Source organism: Anser cygnoides, chromosome 1 (genome assembly GCF_040182565.1).
Source record: "Anser cygnoides isolate HZ-2024a breed goose chromosome 1, Taihu_goose_T2T_genome, whole genome shotgun sequence".
In the NCBI taxonomy this organism is placed as follows: domain Eukaryota; kingdom Metazoa; phylum Chordata; class Aves; order Anseriformes; family Anatidae; genus Anser; species Anser cygnoides.
Window position 1 is genome coordinate 6,750,137 of NC_089873.1, and position 18,904 is coordinate 6,769,040.

Below are 18,904 nucleotides of genomic sequence, written 5' to 3' on the forward strand. Positions count from 1 at the left end.
CAAACCTTCCACTCCAAGCCCCTCTTTGTGGACACTGAAGTCAGCGGTGACCACAGCGTGCCTGTCCCCCAACCCACAGGGCAGAAACAGGGCGAAAAACCGCCCCCCTCCGCCGGCTGTAGATCGCCAGCCTCCGCTCCCTGCCTCTCCCCCAGCCCCCGGGCTCCCTCAGGGCTCGGGGCGGGCGGCTCCGGGCTCCTCCCCGCCGGGCCCGGGGGCGTTGGCGGCGGCGAGGCGGGCGGTTGGCTGCGGGCAGCCCGCTGGCGGCGGCGGCGGAGGCCATGGCGGCGGCGGGCCGGGCGGGCAGCGCTGTGTGGGGATGGCCGTGGCGGGCCGGGCTGCGGCGCTGGTACCGCACGGAGCGCGGCGTGTACGGCTACAGGCCTCGGAAGGCGGCCGGGGAGAGCTCGGCGGAGCCGCGGCGTGCCGGGGAGAGCGGCGGAGCAGGTCCCGGGGGGAGCCCGCAGCCGTCCCGCGGCACCGGGCTGGGCGGAGGGCGGCGGGCAGGGGGCTCAGGCGGTGCGGGGGGGGGGGACCGCGGCTGGGGGGGCCGGGGCGGGCTTGGCATGGTTTGTTTCGTTTTGTTTCATTATTTTTTATTTCATTTCGTTTTGTTTCATCATTTTTTATTTCATTTTATTCGTTTTTTATTTTGTTTCATGTTATTATTTCATTTAATTTCACTATTTTTATGCCATTTTGTTTCATTTTATTATTTTAATTTTTATTTTATCTCATTTTACCTCATTTTATTTCATTTTTATCCCATTTTATCCCATTTTACCTCACTTTATTTAATTTTTATCCCATTTTACCTCATTTTATTTCATTTTTACCTCATTTTTTTCACTTTTTCATCTTTTACTTCATTTCGTTATTTTTCATTTTATTTGATCATTTTTCACTTAATTTTATTTTATTATTTTATTTCATTTTAATTTTTTTTATTTCGTTTCATTCTTCTCGGCCTTGCCGAGCCGACACATCTCTCTGACAGCTTCAGGAGGCCCTGGGCTGTTTTTTCGTGTCCCGAGGCAGAGGTTCAGTTACCTGCCCTGCCGACAGCTGTCTGCGGGCAGCTCGAGTCCTTAGCGCAAAGTTGTTTTCTTCGGTGCCACGTGAAGCGTGCCGATACCTCGCCAAACTCCGTGGGCAGAAAAAATTGTGCTTGGGCTGCACGGGCTGCTGAAATCGCTGTAGTCGAGTAAATGTGCTCCCGGAGGGATTTTCCAGCTCATAAAAGTACCGGTGCCGTGTGCCTTTAGTCTTTTATATTTATATATTTTTGGGCTTAAACTAGCTAGCTACAGGTAATTCTCTTCTACAGCACTGACTGTGATGCTTTTAGCTCACTTTTATAGCACAGAAAAATAATTTTGAGCAGAAAGCTGCTGTAGGAGCGTTGTCCCTCCTACGCTAAGCCTCCTCATTAAGGAAGGAAAGCGTTAATATATTTTTATGCCACGTTTTAAAATTGCATCTAAATGTCTTTCTTGCCGTAAGTGTTGAGGGAGCAACCTGTTTGAGTGCCCCGACTGCAGGAGCGGAGTGGCTGAACCAGTGCCAGCAGCTGAAATACAGACAGCAAAGAAACAACTTTGTGAAATACTCCCATCCCGAAATTGCATGGTTTTGGAAAATGAAAAACTTCACGCCTGAATCCTGTCAGCACTGTGTCTTTATCAGGGAAAACAGACCATGCTAGAAACACATTATAAAAAATTATAATCCAGTATAAACTAATTTATTTGTAGCAGATTCTGCTTGCAATATATTTTATTGAATATATATTTGAAAAGTATGTTTGCATATTTGAATGTCTAGTATGTCTGGCTCAGCATGGGCACATGCCGTTGGCTAGTGGTTCCTGCAGACACAGACTTTTTAAGTTTCAGGAACTGAACTATTATTAAGACCCTATCTTCCCGTCTTCCCAGCAAGGAACAGGGTAGCACAAGTGTTACGATTGAGTCAGCTCAGGAAATAAGACTTTGCACGCTGGTACCTTACCTTTCTCGAGTTGGATGTACCCATTGCCATAAAGAGACTTGAAGCAAATTGAAGTAGCTTTGCATATGTGTACAGGAGCGTGACTATAAGGGCAGCCACGAGGGAAATGTAAACTTGCTTGAAAATTTGATGAGTAAGCAGATATGGCAGTTTGATAGGAGCTCTTGTGGGGTGATATGGTTAAAAACTTGCTTAGAAAAAATCTTGAAAGCTCAAACCTCGATGGTTATCGATGGACAGAGTGCTCCTGTGGTGGTACTGTAAATGGACTAAATGTGAGCATGTGCTATACCATTCTGCTTTCTTTTTGTGTTTAGTTGACCATGCTCTTGCTCGGTTAATAACTGCGTACTCTGAACACGGCCACAAAGCAGCCAAAATAAACCCACTGTGTGCTGGCCAAGCTGTCATGAACATGGTACCTGAAATCCGCGAGTTGACAGAAGTTCTTCAAGGGCCTCTCATTACTACAGGTAAGTCTGCAGACTTATCACAGCAAATTTTTCTCCTGGTTGGTTTATTGAGAGGCTGCGTACTTTGCAGACCAGCCAAATACTGAATAGCAGTTCAATCAGTAATGTATTGTTGGACAAAAGGCTGTTGACTTCAACCTACTTACGTTTGCACAAATCATTGTGTAATGAATGGCTACCTCCTAGCATCTTCAGTAACCGTGAAAATTTTTAATTGTACTTAAAACTACTGAGGTTGTACATTAATTTCTGTAACGTTCTATGATTTAGCATATTTTTGACACTGTAGTGAAGCTGTCATGGCACTTGGGTAGAAGTCAAGATTTATCTTTTCTCGGATCTTTGACTCTTACTGTGGCCTTGACAAAATGAAGGTCTCTCTCCATGCTATATTTTCACCACCTACAAAACAGGCACTTATTACTTCTGATGCACATAGGATTGGAATTGATCTCTCTGAGCAACCAAACGAATGCTATACCAGTCACAAAAACAGTTACTCGGTGTCACCCACATTGAACTCATTCAGGACATTTTGAGCACCTTGCAAATAAGCCTGAGACCCTCCTGTTAATAACACTCAAGTGTGCTTTATAAATTTTTTCTTTAATTTTTAATTTAAATGAAGGAAAGGAAATCAGGACATGAATTTGTACTCTCAAAATCTTAATATAATTGCAAGATGTCAGCTTAGTTCTTAGTGTTTCCCCCCATCTCCCCACAAGTGACTAATAACATTTGTTTCTGACCAGGGCTTCTAAACATGGGAAAGGAAGAGGCCTCCCTGGAGGATGTGTTGGCTTACCTTGACCATATATACTGCGGGCATATTTCCATAGAAACAAGCCAGCTTCCGACCTCGGAGGAGAGAAAATGGTTTGCTAAAAGGTTTGAAGAGTTAAAACAAGAAGCGTTTACAACCGAAGAGAAAAAGCACTTGTGCAAACTGATGTTGGAATCCCAGGTACCTTGTTAACTATTATTTGATGCTAACAGAGTTGCAGAATCTTTTTTCGATTCCCTGCTGCTCTGGACATTATCTGCTCAGAAAAGAAGAATCACTACCCTAAAAAGGTTTGACAGTATCCAAGAGGAAGAAGAGCAAGATTTTGCCCAAAAAAGTGCAATACGCAAATGCAGGAATCTTTACTGGGGGTCATTGCTGAATTTACTTAGCAGCCATTATTGAAACATAGAGCAATGCCTTTTGACTTGCATTGATTTATTTGGAAATTATTTGGAGGAAAACATTTCCAGCCAGATCCAAACTCCAAACGCTCTTAGAACTTACTAGAATATATGTTACGTGATTATATATCTCACAAACAATATATATTCCTTGACATCTGGAGACACAAGTAATGACCCTGCAAACCTGTGAGTAATCAGTCTTAAAAAGTGATACTCTCTCGAACTAGTGATCTGGCAGTGTATATTACATGTTACTGGTTGGAACACAAGGTTGGGCACAGCACTATGAAGTTTTGTGCTCTGTGTTTTCCTTTCACCCTCACCCATATCCGTATCTGTTTTGCTAGCTTTAAAGCACAATGTTTGTCAAGAGTTTGGGAGAACAAAACAGTTGGACTGAGGGTTTAGCCCCATAGTTCTGCTAAGTTTTCTGCCTTTCAGCAGAGGAACATGCAACCAATGCATTCTGTAACGAAGATTTATGTACTTGCAAAGTGTGCAGAGACAAATATTTCTATACTGTGCAAAAGTTCAGTTTTCCCCTTCTTTCCCTATGTAATCTAGAGGGATGGAAAGGTGGAAGAGCAGGATCTGTGAAGGTGTCCCTGTTTCCAGTTTTCTGAGTGGAAGGAGTGTTAAAAGTAACATATACCGATGACTAAACAGAAGTATATGGCACACTGCATATTTTTCCTGCCTCTTTGGCAATTAAAAGAATTTGCTAGTGACACTGGAGGGTGAAAAGTGGCATCAGGACCTTGAGGAATCCTATATTACCTTCAGGATGACTAGAAATGTACTTAGAGTGTAGAATTTAACTGATGGAAAAAACATTTCTCTGTGTGATTAGTTTTGTATATGTTCTTCTTTAGAATCCAATGTTGTTTAACTAGAAGGTGTTCAGGAGTTGGCTTGGATCTTTGGCTGTGACTCAGTCTTCCCTTCTCAGTTACAGTCTTCGTTTATTTTCAGTCTTCAGTTGCAAAACACTGCAGACACTTCCATTGCTTCCAAAACTTTGTCACTTAAGAGAGCTGTCTAGGAATCGTGAAGTGGGAGGAGTGAAAGGAAAATACAGTACATATAGATTCCTTTATTTTCCTTCTTTCAAGACTTCTTTTACTTATGTACTAAAGATTGAGTCTAACGTGATCAAAGTGAAATGCTGCTTCTCTAGCACTTGACATCTCAGATAGTAAAAGCTTCTGCGGTAAAATTACTTATTTTACCATTACTTTACCATAAAATTACTTATATTGCCATTCCTTAATTTTCACCTAAACCAGGTAGACTGTTAAGAAATTGGTAAATTGCTCTCATGTAGTTCTGTATCCACCTCCTTCCATGTTAGAGCCACTTCGGCCCTCAATCCACCATTTGTTCTACCTAAAAGGAGAAAAGCACATGTACGCATCGTGGCTTCTGGTCTTAGACTGGGGTGGTGGAGAATGAGCTGGGACTTCCAAGGGGTATGCTTAGGTTTGTCCGGGTACAAAAATAAATGATATTTCAATTTTATGAACAGAGTACTCCTTAGAATAGCATAATACTGAAGTTCTTCTCTTTTTAACAGGAGTTTGATCGCTTCTTAGCCACGAAGTTTGCCACAGTGAAGCGATACGGTGGTGAAGGAGCAGAGAGTATGATGGGTTTCTTCCATGAGCTGTTCAAGATGTGTGCGTACAGTGGTGTGACAGACATCATCCTTGGAATGCCCCATCGCGGGAGACTTAACCTGCTCACGGGCTTACTTCAGCTTCCACCTGAGGTAAGAGATTTATTGGCAGTTGTTGTGTGCCTGGTTTATTTGCAGTGAATAAATAATCCAAAAATTTGTCTTGTTGTGAATGCTGGAGTAATCAAAGTTACCTTTGTGAGAGGGTTTTCTGCTCCTGTCAGTACCTCTGCCAGATCTCCCTGAGAGACTGGCAAAAGAACTGTATTAAAGTTCTTTTTTGTGCTGGTATCTTAAGCAAACGTGCTGTTTCAGGAGTAGGAAAGCATACGATTCTGGAAATGTTTTTCTTTTATTGCATCCGTGGATTGGAAAGGGGATTTAACCAAGTGTTGTTCTTTTTTTTTCCATGCAGCTCATGTTCCGTAAGATGCGTGGTTTGAGTGAGTTTCCAGAGAATTCACCGGCCATTGGGGATGTGCTCTCCCACCTGACGTCTTCTGTGGATCTTGACTTCGGTTCACACAGGCCTGTGCATGTCACCCTGCTCCCTAACCCCTCGCATTTAGAAGCAATCAATCCGGTGGCCGTGGGCAAGACCCGAGGAAGGCAGCAGTCTCTGCTTGACGGAGATTACTCGCCAGAGAGCTCTGCTCAGCCTGGAGACAAAGTTATTTGCCTGCAGGTATTTTGCTCACAACTTGTAACTGACCTTTGTAAGGCTTCCTACACAAGCATGTGAACAGAAATGGTGTGTATACAAATATCAAACAAAACTGAATTAGTGTAGAATATGAAGAACTGGGATCCTCTTTACGAAGAAAGAGGAGAGAAAGGAAGATTTTTAGGTGACATACATGACAATATTGGCCTTAAACAATTCAGTTTCTTAGATTTCCAAAGAGCTGATTCAAATACCTTCCTTGATTTTAATACCCTGCATTGAGAGCCATGAGTGTCTTTCCTCACAGACCACTTTTCCATTTAAACTACCACTGCTAGCCTTCTTTTAAATTAAATGGGCTTGGAAAAGAGCTATTAACAAAAAATATATCAAAAAATATACAGGAAGATCTAGAATTTTGTTGATTTATCATGGTGCTATTGAAGTAAGTCGTTTTGTGCCTACTGGAATTGGTTCTTACTCTCTTTTTTTTCCAGTTTCTTTTCCTAAAGTGTCTGCTTCTGTCTCTGTTCGTTAAGGCAGGAGTAGGTGTAAGTCATGGCTCACCACTATTTAGCAAAGAGAGTAGCAAATCCTGTGGTGCCTGGCTGGCTTTTGTTCAGTGGTGAGTGACTTGCTGCTTGCTGCTGCAGCTTTGCTGGAGCTGGGATACTTGCAGTCACCTAGACACTGGGGGGCCAAGTTAAGAAACTGGGGATCTGTTCCAAGTAGATTTCATGTACCAATCATGAAGACAGTCTGAAAGGGGTTGAGAACTGGACCCAACTAGGACTGTCTGTTCTATCTACTCAGTTTGATAGGTCTTGTGTAATGAGTTACTGTTTGTTGATTTTTCTATTCCTCCGGTGTTCTCTAACGAGACTTTTCCATCTTCTTCCCTAACGCAGGTTCATGGTGATGCGGCTTTCTCTGGGCAAGGGATTGTGCCTGAAACGCTGACCCTCTCTAATCTACCACATTTCAGAGTTGGGGGGAGCATCCATCTGATCGTTAATAACCAGCTGGGCTATACCACTCCTCCAGAGCGGGGAAGATCGTCACTCTACTGTAGTGATATTGGTATGTGTAGTTGAATCAGAAAGAAAATTGCCTGTTGTGTGAGGAAGGCTTTTTAACACCAGTGTGTTCCCTTGGCATGCTGTTGCAATGGGCTTTTCATAGCAAGTGCTATCAACCCCAGGGAATTACACTAATCTATGTCCCTTCTGATAATAGAGTATAAATTCAAATTATTATTGATTATTGCCTCCTACTAGCAAAAATTCAAGTGCTAAAAATGTGCCCTCCCCCATCTACTCAAGGGCAAAGACTAATCATCAAGGGAAAATCCTGTCACGCTTTTACAGGATGTTATAAAATAATTTCAAAACTTAGGTGAAGTCTTCGTAATTCATTTCATTTCTGCCATTTTGTTGACAGCTTTTAAAAATGTATTGTGATGGAATGTATAATAGATATATTTTCAATATCTTTTAAATATAATGAAAACCATTCCAATGATTTTTTCTGAGCAAGACTTATATTAGTCAGCTACTCCGTCATTTTCCTGGTTTGTTTGTTGTCAAGTGAAGTTGTTGAGCTTTTAATTGAAAGATGAGGCTCATGCCACTTCTGAGCTTAATCTTAGAAAGCCTTTTGCTTTGGACTGATCTTTCTTAGTGATAAACAGATAATGCAATCAGCAAAACCACAGACGTAGTAGTTATTTCCTTTGTGTAAGTCTCTTAGAATTGAAAATATCCCAGTGTATGTATATAAGGTTTAACATCATCTGTTTTTTCTTGTGGCTTCATCAAACTGAACAGGTAGATTTCAATGAATCTGTTAAGGTATACAGCATATATTATTACGACTTTTTCTGTGGGCTGATTTTGTGCAGAGTTTTTTTTTTTTTCCTCCATCATTAGTTTTTCTTTCTTCTTACCTGGCCATTGAAGGCTGTTTTACCCATTTGGGATTCCGGATTTTGTTAGGGAGGAAATATAATATTGGTCAGAAACGGTGGATTGACTGAAGCATCTTAATTTACTTGAATTTGGGCAGAGAAAATACAAGAGGAGCATTGCTGAGGATATTCGCATCCAGAATGTCATACAGGAAAGGGTGTTAAGGTGTGTGAATTCTGCGGAGTTCCTTTTAATGAGAGTTTTCTTTGTGCCTGGAGTAGCAATGGTTTGAATGACCAGTAACAAGCAAAAAGATTTTGTCTCACCTGTATGAGTTCATAGTAGTAGTTCATAGCTTAGGATAACAAGGAAATGAAACTGTTCTTGTTTGAAAGATGCAGTCAAATAGTTCTTTTCCATTTCCTGAATACTTCCATTCAGATTAAGAACAATTAAGGATTTTGTGTAGAAAATCTAATGGGAATTTAGTGCTGGTAAAGAAGTTGTGTTCAAACTGCGACAAATACAACAGGTTGAGCCAGTTGCACTTTCTTTCAGGGAAGACTCCTTATCCCAGCTGTCATCACAAAAAGCATCTCTTGTAGGTTTCTTTTTGTTAAGTACGCTACACAAGCTATCAGCTTGTAGGTTTCTGCTGATTATGTCTGTTTCCATTACTTTGGAAAGGGTTGGGTGTGACTGTTGTTACTACGTTCTGCATCCCTGGGCAGGTAAAATCGTTGGATGTGCAGTTATCCACGTAAACGGGGACGATCCTGAAGAAGTTGTCCGTGCCACGCGGCTGGCAGTCGAGTACCAGCGCCAGTTCCGCCGGGATGTGATTGTGGACTTGCTGTGCTACAGGCAGTGGGGCCACAATGAACTCGATGAGCCGTTCTTCACCAACCCCAGCATGTACAAAATCATCAGGTAAGGGTACCACCACCTGATGGGGGAACCCCAAACGTGCTTTCTTTTACATCAGCTCAGTCTTGTTCACTACTGCAATAGTCTTTGTATAATGAAGATCCTTTGCCATACTGACAAGTCTTAAGGTAAGTGTAGCTACGCTGTTGGCAGCCCCGACTAAGGCCCGTGTCTGATAATGGCACATGAATAAAGATAACCACTGGTCTTGGGTCTCAAATATGCGGTTTGATGCCTCTTGGAGAACAATCTTGCATATAGCCCTTGAATTTCAGATTCACAGTTACTGGTAGTCGGAAGGCAAAGTTGCCTACCATGTGCCAGAGAGAGGGGTAGATTATGTAGGAGAATGTGGAGGAAGCCTGTGCAGCGTGTGTTGTGTCCTTGCCTGGTCCAGCTGGTTCCGATGGAGCCTCATCTTTACAAGCATTTAAATATAGTCAGATTCCATCTTGATCCCCAAAGAAAAATACTGGCCAATGAATTCTGGTATTTTATGTGGAGCATTTATGGAATCGGGTGCCTTGGTTCCCAGCTAATCGTGAAATCCCACTGTCAGTTTGCCTAAAGACCAATATATAATAGCACGGAGCCAGTCTGAATGAGAGATTTTTTTTTTTGGACTTTTACCTGCAGCTGCCAACTGTAGGCACTTCATTAAAGAAAGGACTGTAAAGTATGAATCCAAGAGAATTGTTATCTTTCTGGAAGTGCCAGGAAATAAAACTTGACCCAAATGAGTATAATACACTAGGTGATAATTTATTTTCGTTTTCCTTGGTACCTGACAGTAGTAGGGTGGTATTTCCCTGTTCTGTAGTGACACTTTTCAGGCTTAATGTCTCTGGGGTTTGATTCCCGCGCCCACAGATCCCGTAAGAGTATCCCAGACACGTATGCAGAACATCTAGTAGCTGCTGGGCTCATGACTGACGTTGAAGTATCTGAGATAAAGACGACCTACTACTCTAAACTGAGCGATCATCTTGCCAACATGACTTTGTATAGTCCACCTCCTACCAACCTGCAGGCTCACTGGAAAGGTTTGGTCGAGCCTTCTGCTAAAATCACCACCTGGGACACAGGTATGCCTATACCACTTCTGCAGTTTATTGGAATCAAGTCTGTAGAGGTGCCGGAAGAACTCCAGATGCACAGCCATCTCCTGAAGACTTATGCACAGGTCAGTAGAGTGTAAGGATGCTTCTAGTCCCATTGCTTAAAGGTGTGACCTGTTACAGGGAAAAACTCAAAAAAAAACAGCAAGGCTGCCAGTTAGAGAATAGCCCAGTCTTCTCTAGGAAGAACAACTTGTTTTCTTTTTTGAGGCTATGATTATGCCATTTTTCTTCCAGGTTTGAAGAAAATTACGTTCTCCCTCATATCTGACCATATATTTAATTTGTTATTTCAACAATGTTTTGATACAACGAGGAAAAACATGTAAAAAATACAATTTGTTGTTCTCACAACGCCTATCATGTAAACTTCATAAGTACTTTGAAAGAGAATGAATCAGGAAAGTGGTAACAGTGTACGCAGTGTGTAAAGCCAGCGATGTGTGTGTTTATTTGTATATAAACATACGTGTACACATGTGGCCAAGTTTGAAAGTCACTGTGTTTGAGTCATAAGATTCTGTGCAATAACTGGATTGGTTTGGGCTTGTGAGTGTTTCACTTTGATGAATGATGACCGTGGGCTGGTGTCTGGTCGACAGCTGTAGAGAAGCCACGAGCTGAATATTTCAGAAGGCTGATGTTCTTGCCTTCCCAGCCCCAGTGGGAAGTCTGAGCGTTATCATTCGTCTGCAGTTCTGCAAATAGAGAATTTTGGGGACTGAAATACTTACACCTGGTGTCTTTCAGTACTACACCAAAAGTCTGTCAAGAGCACGCTCTCTGCTGTGCTAAGACTATTAATATTTCAAGACGACGATCTAATCTCTTAATCCAGAATTTGTTGACTGGTTAGTGAACACATGGGTTATACATGGTTTTGTGGTCTGCAGGGCAGCCTCCTTCAGGATGTGCATGTATTCCAAACCAACCAAAATTAGCTCATGGAAAAATAGTGTTTCTCTCTACAGCATTTTTTTTCCTAAATTCTAATACTGATCTGTGCCACAACGATGCATAAAGACAGAAAAAGGCAAAATAGTAACCTTTCCTTCTTGTTTACTTTTTTAGTCAAGAGTTCAAAAAATGGAGGAAGGAAAAAAGCTGGACTGGGCAACAGCTGAAACTTTAGCATTTGGTTCCTTGCTGTGTCAAGGTAAGAGGTAACTAGACAGCAAAAATGAAATATTTTTTGCTTTGGTGTCTGTAAAGTATAAGGTTAGGCTTTTTAGATGTTTCTAAGTCCAAAGATTGATATGCTGCGTAAATTGGACAATTTGCATTTGCATGGTAGCAAGAGAACGTAAATTTGAGTCCTGTATGTCACTAATATTTGTAGATTGGCTACTAAATTTCTTCAAAGAATCGTTGCTCTCTCCCATCCCCTGGAAAAGCTGGTGCTCAGTGCTGTGCACGTGAGCAACGCACGCGACATCAGTTGGGCCTCCCACACTTCTGTAGTGTTTCATGCTATGATTAATTTCCTTCTTCTCTAGTCTGAATTCGTATTTCAGTTTACATGGGGTACAGGATGCACATATTTTGCAGTTTGCTTCAGCAAACTGTTAAGTTACAAACGCTTAACCCAAAATAAATTTTGGCTGCGGAGCGGAGAAAGGAGACGTGTGAGCATCTCTGTGAGATGGAGCTGCTGCTCGTTAAGATTTGATAGTGCTGATGAGGGGAAATCCAGACTTAACAAGACAAGTGATATTTTACAAGTGGGAAGTTTCTGTCCTGCATGTTTTCTTATTGTATCATATATTAATCCAGTGTTTTGCTTATTGCTTGGCAAGGGTTTAACGTCAGACTAAGTGGACAGGATGTCGGCAGAGGAACCTTTAGCCAGCGACACGCGATGTTAGTTTGCCAAGAAACAGATGATACCTTCATTCCTCTGAATCACATGTCCCCAGACCAGAAGGGTTTCCTAGAGGTAGGTTCTGCCGTCGGTCCACAAGACGATCTTCTTCAAGTTGTGCTGAAAGAGTGCGTATTTTAAAACTACTGAGGCGTTTATATGTAGCCTGTATTTTCTGGCAAAGCCCGGATACGGAGGCATAAAACCCACCTGATTGGGGGTTAAGAAGAGCCTAGCTAAAGGCAGATGAGAGATTTGTGCTTTCCTGTAGCAAGCTGATAGTTGTAGTGCATGGTTAGTTACCCTCTTTAACAAGGGGTTCTGCCTTTCCTTGAGAGATCACCTATTATTTTTCTTCCCTCAGTGCCTTCCTTCAAAAGCAAAAGAGAGGTGACGGTGAATTGCGTTTAGGAGTGCATGTCCTCAGTGTGCCTAGCACTGACGTGCCTGGTTCCAAAGGTTCTTAACCCTGGGTTGTCATCTCTCTCACCTGCCCCTCCCAACAATTTCCTTTCTGCTAGGTGAGTAACAGTCCCTTGTCTGAAGAAGCTGTGCTTGGTTTTGAATATGGAATGAGTATTGAGAGCCCTAAGTTACTGCCAATTTGGGAAGCTCAATTTGGAGACTTCTTTAATGGAGCCCAGATAATATTTGACACTTTCATCTCTGGAGGTGAGTGTACAAGGAGCTAATTAATATATTTACAATAAATCATTTGTAGTCAGTATAGTTTTAGAAAATCCTTTAGCTTTAAAGTAAAAGGGCAATGTGTTGAGAAAAAGAATTTTTCTCAAGAAGTCTTGTGAGCTTGCCTATTTGATCCCAACTTCTCTGCCGATTTTCTCTGAAGACAGTCCGTCTAAAATGAAAGAGACGTCATCCTCGAAAGAAAACAGTTATTGTGAAAGCACAGTTGATTATGTTAACGGCCTTTCTTCTCCTCTCCCTCATTTTATTTTAGTGTGTATATATATATTTAATAGCTTCTTATGATGTACCTTTCATTCATGAGGTATCTGTAAAGTTCCTGAAGCAATATAGAAGGAAAATAGTGATTATTTAAAAACAAACAGGAAAAAAAAAACACAAAACAACACCTGTTAAACTAACCTCTCAGTTTGACTCTGGCATGTTTTCCGAATGCTCGGATGTTGCAAAAAGACCCTTCAGGGCTGGAACAGGCTGAGGAAATGCTAAGATGGATTTCTAGAGGGGGATTCCTTGAGTGTAAGGGTGCAGAGTATTGGCATCTAGCCTCAGTTAGGCCTCTACGTTCACTCTGTAATCATAGATGGTAATTGCCAGAGGCCCTCTTACCCCACCCATCCTCATGAATTACCTCCTGGATTTGACTGTAATCTCTTAAATAGCGCAGGGGCTTTGACAGAGCCCAGGGGAGCTCACCTCTGGCTGGCATTGCTGCGTTAGGCAGGACTGGCTGACAGGCTGCTGCCTGCTTCACACCTGCACAGGACTAAATGACAAGGCATACAGAAAACATGCAATGAATTACGGTTAGGAGTTGTCTTATTGAGGAGAGTTACTGTTGTGGACGCCTGTTAATAAGGAGAATAGCGCTATTAAGAGTTTTTTTCATAATGTAGTGATGTTTCCGAGTAAGTTCAAAAACTTTCACTGCTCGACATGAAGCCTTAAGAGCCCTGAAAGCCCCGAGTTACATGACAATTTCAGAACCTTCAGATCATCTTCTGCGTGCTGTTTCACAGTTGTGAATCTCCTGGCTAAATACAACAGCATGTTTCAGGGTTGTACTTAATGATGTGGAAATCAGCTATACGCTGTCTTCCTAAGTAGTTCGTGCAAAGTAATGACTGTTTGGGGGCTTTGTGTTCTGTTGAAATCATTTTTCTTTCTTTCTCATTGTGTGTTTTAGGTGAGGCCAAATGGCTCCTGCAGAGTGGGATAGTAATTCTTCTTCCCCATGGCTACGACGGTGCAGGCCCTGAGCACTCGTCCTGCCGGATGGAACGTTTCCTGCAGGTACCCCACCCCGCCTCCCTTCTCACACTCACATATTCCCCATCACAGCGCTGGCAAGCAGTGCTCTGGGAGTTCCGGTGCATCAGGAACGTGGTATTTTGCAACTGCTAGTGACTTAAGAAGCTTACCAGGATCTCACCGTAGGATTGGGCTGAGCTGAACGTGGAGGGAGAAAGGGGACTGTGAAGAGGAGGTGAAGGGCTGGAAGTGGTGAGGAAGCAGCTTTGGTTTAAACGCTGCCACAGCAGCTCTGGTGCAAGACTCTGGTTGAACTTTGTAATAAACGCTTGTTGTTCTTGTGAGATCTCTGTCACCTGCCCAACTGTGTGTGTGGTTAACATGAAATTTTGTAATGAGATTTGCACAGTGATTGCAAAGACCCTGTGTCCTCTGCAGACATCCCTGGTGGGATGTGCTTTCAGTACTGCCTGCTGTCTCTTTTCTGATTGCCACTCTTCAGCAATGTCCTGTACCACAGAATGAGTCCAGGAGAAAGACAGAATTGCGGTATTGCAAATAGCAGACCTTTAATGGGCACTTCTTAGAGAAAGCAGTGTGAGGTTGGCATTGTGAATGGGCAGCCGCCCTCCTGTGCAAGCCACTCACAGTGTTCCCACTGTGCACAGACCGTGCAAGCAGAACGCTGGGTGCTATTAAATAGCAGTAACTAAAACTGTGGCACATTTTTCCCAAAAAAAATAATCTGTTGTTGTGCCATTGCGACTGTAGTAAGCAAATGAAAGCCTTTTTGACTGAGTAATGGCGTAGGGAGGGGTTTGGGCATATTTAGTGGTTCTGCCATTCTGTTGAAGTTGTCATGACTGTCCACTGTTAGAAGAACTGGCTTGCCTTGGTTATGATGCCGTTGAAGGAGGCATTCAGATAAAGTCTTACCACGTAAATGGTAAAGCCATTTCTCTGAAGTTGCTCTTCCCTTGCAATCAGCATCTGAATTGGGGTATTTTTTCTCCTTCTGTTATACCAGTAACCATGCCTTGTGGCTTAAACTCCTGTATATTTGGCTCACTACTTCCTTGTTGACCAGTTATTGCTCTGTTCCCCATAGATGTGTGACAGCTCAGAAGAAGGAGTTGATGGGGACCAGGTGAACATGTCGATTGTGCATCCCACCACCCCAGCACAGTATTTCCATTTACTCCGGCGGCAAATGGTCCGAAACTTCAGGAAACCTCTCATTGTTGCCTCTCCAAAAGTGCTGCTCAGGCTCCCTGTAAGCCGGAAAACTTCCTTTTTCTTTTTTCCTCCTCTTCTGTGTTCTCTTCCCCTTTCTATTTGCTTTTCCTCTGTGTTCTTGTCTCTCAGTTTTGGGGTGAAATCAATGGGTTTTTGCCTGTTCGGGGCAGGGTAGGTTGAGGATTAAAGCTGAGTGGAGGCGAGCCTGAAGTAAGAGTGATTCTGGGTCCAGTGGTATTCTTCAGAATCTTATCGTTCTGTCTTTCATCTGTGGGAGTGGGACTGGGAGAGGAGAGGGAATGTTTCTTTTGTGCTTACCAAAACCCTGTCTCAGACAGGGCCTGAGAGGAAAGGCACCGAGATTTGGTAACTTATAACTCTCCCCTATTTAGGCTGCTGTGTCAAGTTTTGAAGAAATGGCTCCAAGGACAACATTCAAACCTGTCATTGGTGACTCCTCAGTAGATCCTAAAAGGTAGCTCTATTTTCTTACAAGAGAAACTTAGAAAGGAAGGTCTGTCCCGTTCTTCTACCTAATAGCTCAAGTCTGAGGTGATGTGAAAGATGTGACTTTTTTAGCCACTGACAGCCACTGGGAGCAGCTGCTACATGAAGAGATGAAGAATTTTTGTCCTGCTGTCGGGACACTTGAGCTGATGAAGTGAAGTTAGGGCAATAACAAATCTTTGTGTGTGCATTATCTTCCTCCCTTCAGATATGAATTTGGAGAATCCTGTTCACAAAAGGCAGTTTATATTTTTCCCTCCTAATGTTCTTGTCTGTTCCCTGTCCTAGCAGTGTAATCACAAGGCTGAAAGTATCTTAGCATTTTTGTTTTTTTAAGTGGGATGGTGAGGCGCAAATGGTGAGGTTTCTCTCCTTGCCTTTGTCTGTTAAGCTCAGACAACTAAGACAACAAAACAGTTCCTCTTAGGCATGGGAGAGAATTGTGCTGTGGAGGTACTTCTCTCCCTCTCTGGTTTATTCTCTACAGAGAGAGCACAGATGACTAGCTTTGACCAAGAGTTTAATTTTTAGGTAGTTAAAAGGCTAAGTTATACCTGAAGAAACAGGACATTTGGGCCCTGGCCTGCTGTGCCCACAGGTTAGTTTGTCGGCTGTTGGGTGGGAGTGGGATGGAAGACAAAGAAAAGATGGTCTAGGGTAGCAGTTTAGCTTCGTAAAATTGTCTTTAAAGTTTGGCTGGTTGCTTTTATTAAAGGTGTGAAACTGTTCTGCATAGAGTTTCTGTGAAATACTAAACTTGGAAACACTTTTTGTTTGTTTGTTTGTTTTTTTTAGTGTCACCCAAGTGGTGCTCTGTTCCGGTAAACATTACTACGCTTTGGTGAAGCAAAGGGAGACGCTAGGAGAGAAACAGCACAACACAGCTATTTTGAGACTTGAAGAACTGTGTCCTTTCCCCCTGGAAGCTCTACAGCAAGAGTTGAACAAATACAGCCGTGCCAAAGGTAAGCAAAATTTTTACCTTTTTCTTTCTGGCCTCTTTGAAATTCTGAGCTAAATCTGTTGCTTGCTTTTTAGGATGAAGAGCTGTAGTGGTGTTTTCCTCTTTGCTCTTCCCCCCATATATCTGTTGTTTCTGGAGTGGGATAATACAGGTGTTCGCCACGTGTGCTAGAAAAGTTTGTCTCTGCTATTGTTAGCTTCTCTAAAGCACTACTGAAAATCAGAGTGAACCATTTGGGGCATTTTTGCATTGATCTTTTCTATCCAGTCCTTTAAGTATTTTTTGAAAATGATGGTGAAGTAGAAGAGTGTACCCACAGCATGCCCTAATGGTGGACATACTTCGGGTTTGACTGCAGCAAGCTCTGACTTGCAGTGAATTCAGTCTCACAAGACTTCATTTCAAAGACAGTACCAAGACAAAAAAAGCAGAGGTGCTACAACAGAAAAACATAGTTTTCGTGAGCTACTGAAAAGATAAATATGTGCGCTTGTAATGTACCACTTTCCTTCCTTTAGTCTTCATCTGGAGTCAGGAAGAACCACAGAACATGGGTCCGTGGTCCTTTGTGTCACCACGGTTTGAAAAGCAGCTGGGGGTTAAGGTAAGATGTCCCCATGGTGCTCTGGTCTTTAAAATGAACTTGGAAGTTATTCTTGACTGCTAAATTCTGTGATGTTTACATGTAAAACCTAGTGCATGAATCGTAACCTAGTGCCTAAACTGAATGTGTTCTAATTTTAGCCACTTATGCTTTTTGTTGCACCACTTACTCTCAGTGAGCAGGCCTGGAGCTTTCTTTTACCAGGTGTTTAGTCTAAGTCAAGTTAATCCCAGGTAGGGATTAAGGTGCCACAGTGAGCAGGAGGAGAATCTGAAGCTGCTGTTTGCTGTGGCAGATCGAACACTATAATGGTCTTGGAACTGTAGTCGCAGGGAGAGGGAGGATAACTTCCTGCAGCACCTCCAGCTGGAACTGCCCAGTATCTGACAATAGGTATCACTGTGGCATCAGAGAACCTCAAGATGCGGTGCTATGTTTGTGCTTCATTAATCTTTTCCTCCTGACTCTAATTTCAGCTCGCTCTTGTGAGTAGACCTCCTTTACCAGCCCCAGCAGTTGGCATTGGAACCCTCCACCAGCAGCAGCAGGAAGACATTCTTACCAAGACGTTCATCTAAATTTTCAGCGGACAGCCTACTCGTGTAGTCAGTCGTGTTTGTTGCCTTCCTCCTGGGAAGAAGAACAAAAGCCAGATCCTTAGGACTCTTAATTTTCCAAAATGGGAAAAAGAATGGAACAAGTTCTGTATTGATGAAGCCATTTTTTCATATGGGGACGTACCTAAGGATGAAAGCTGATGCCTGTTACTCTAGATAGTTGTTTTTTTTCTGTTCTTTTGTAGCATTTTCTACGAGAGATCTCTTAAAAGTTTTTAAAAAAATGCAGTCCAGGGGGAAGATCAGCGAGGTGGGTATAAAATACCTTGTATCCGATCGCTTATCTGCGTTTGTCAGTTCCCTGGGATGGTGTATGTGTGGAAACAGTTTCTCATTTCCGCAGAAGTGTTAGTGCTGTTCGGTTGAATAAATGCTTCCCGGTGCCTGGGAATGAGCCATTTCTATAGCCGAGTGTTGTGGATTTTCTCATTTCTTTTCCTATGGACTTGCAATTAAATCTGTGCAATTGTTGGTACTCTTCTAATGTGCACAGCTTGAAGGGATAAGGGTTGTTAAAGCAGGATTCCTGGGGGGACCTAGCAGGATGGCCCCTGAAGGCTTCGGGCACTGGTTTCTCTCATGAGGAGCAGCAGTGCTTTCACATCGAGCTTGTAGGGTGGGAGGTGTGCTGCAGTGAGGCTCGTGCTATATTTTAGAACCCCGTTTTGTAGAAGCCGAGCCAGTTTGGCTACCAGTTTGGTACCCGAGGCTACCCTGAAAAGTGATGCTTCCCCCTTCCCTGAAAATCCTTCTCAGTGTCCACTGTCTATTTTTTGTTGTTGTTTTTGAGGGCTTGCCTCTATTCAGTGTATTCTTCTGTGGTTCCTATTCCTATACAAAATTTTGCTTATGCTGTAAGAAAGCTGAAGGTGTGACCAAGAGCAACAAAAAGAGTCCAAAACTGTGGCAAGCAAGACAGAAAAGATAAAGCAGGCTGTAAAGAGTTTGAGCGACCCTTGCTGAAAGCTGTAATAGTGAGGCCTGTTTCGAATACACCAGAAGCTTGAAGGGTGAGGGGTGGCAGAATTTGGAGGTTGAAGGGGCTTCTCAAAAAAAAAAACAAAAGCTGTAGCAAAAATATCTCATGGCTTATTTTGGTTTTGTTTTTAGTTTGGGCAAACTTCCCGTGTGGAGGCATGTTGTGAGGCTCCTGAGCAACAGCTTTTCTTTGCAGCGAAAAGCTGTGGTATC

The 18,904-nt window shown here is 42.8% G+C and overlaps 1 protein-coding gene across 1 annotated transcript; it reads left to right on the top strand.

The window, feature by feature from the left end:
• The first annotated feature begins 238 nt into the window (after positions 1-238).
• DHTKD1 (dehydrogenase E1 and transketolase domain containing 1) lies at positions 239-18,119 on the top strand. Its single transcript, XM_067005246.1, has 17 exons — positions 239-447; positions 2,328-2,483; positions 3,236-3,447; positions 5,248-5,442; positions 5,765-6,034; positions 6,922-7,093; positions 8,652-8,850; positions 9,718-10,030; positions 11,037-11,121; positions 11,762-11,901; positions 12,348-12,498; positions 13,721-13,827; positions 14,894-15,058; positions 15,414-15,496; positions 16,324-16,493; positions 17,011-17,096; positions 17,573-18,119. The coding sequence occupies exons 1-17, from the start codon at positions 282-284 to the stop codon at positions 17,672-17,674; spliced, it is 2,772 nt and encodes a 923-aa protein (XP_066861347.1). The 5' UTR covers positions 239-281; the 3' UTR covers positions 17,675-18,119.
• The last annotated feature ends 785 nt before the right edge of the window (positions 18,120-18,904 follow it).

What these genes read in the sequence shown, in the direction of transcription:
- DHTKD1 (XM_067005246.1), top strand. Translation starts at nt 282, where the DNA reads ATGGCGGCGGCGGGCCGGGCGGGCAGCGCTGTGTGGGGATGGCCGTGG. An exon ending in AGCATGTACAAAATCATCAG is followed by an intron (nt 8,851 to 9,717) that starts GTAAGGGTACCA and finishes CCGCGCCCACAG; the next exon opens with ATCCCGTAAGAGTATCCCAG. An exon ending in ACCAGAAGGGTTTCCTAGAG is followed by an intron (nt 11,902 to 12,347) that starts GTAGGTTCTGCC and finishes CCTTTCTGCTAG; the next exon opens with GTGAGTAACAGTCCCTTGTC.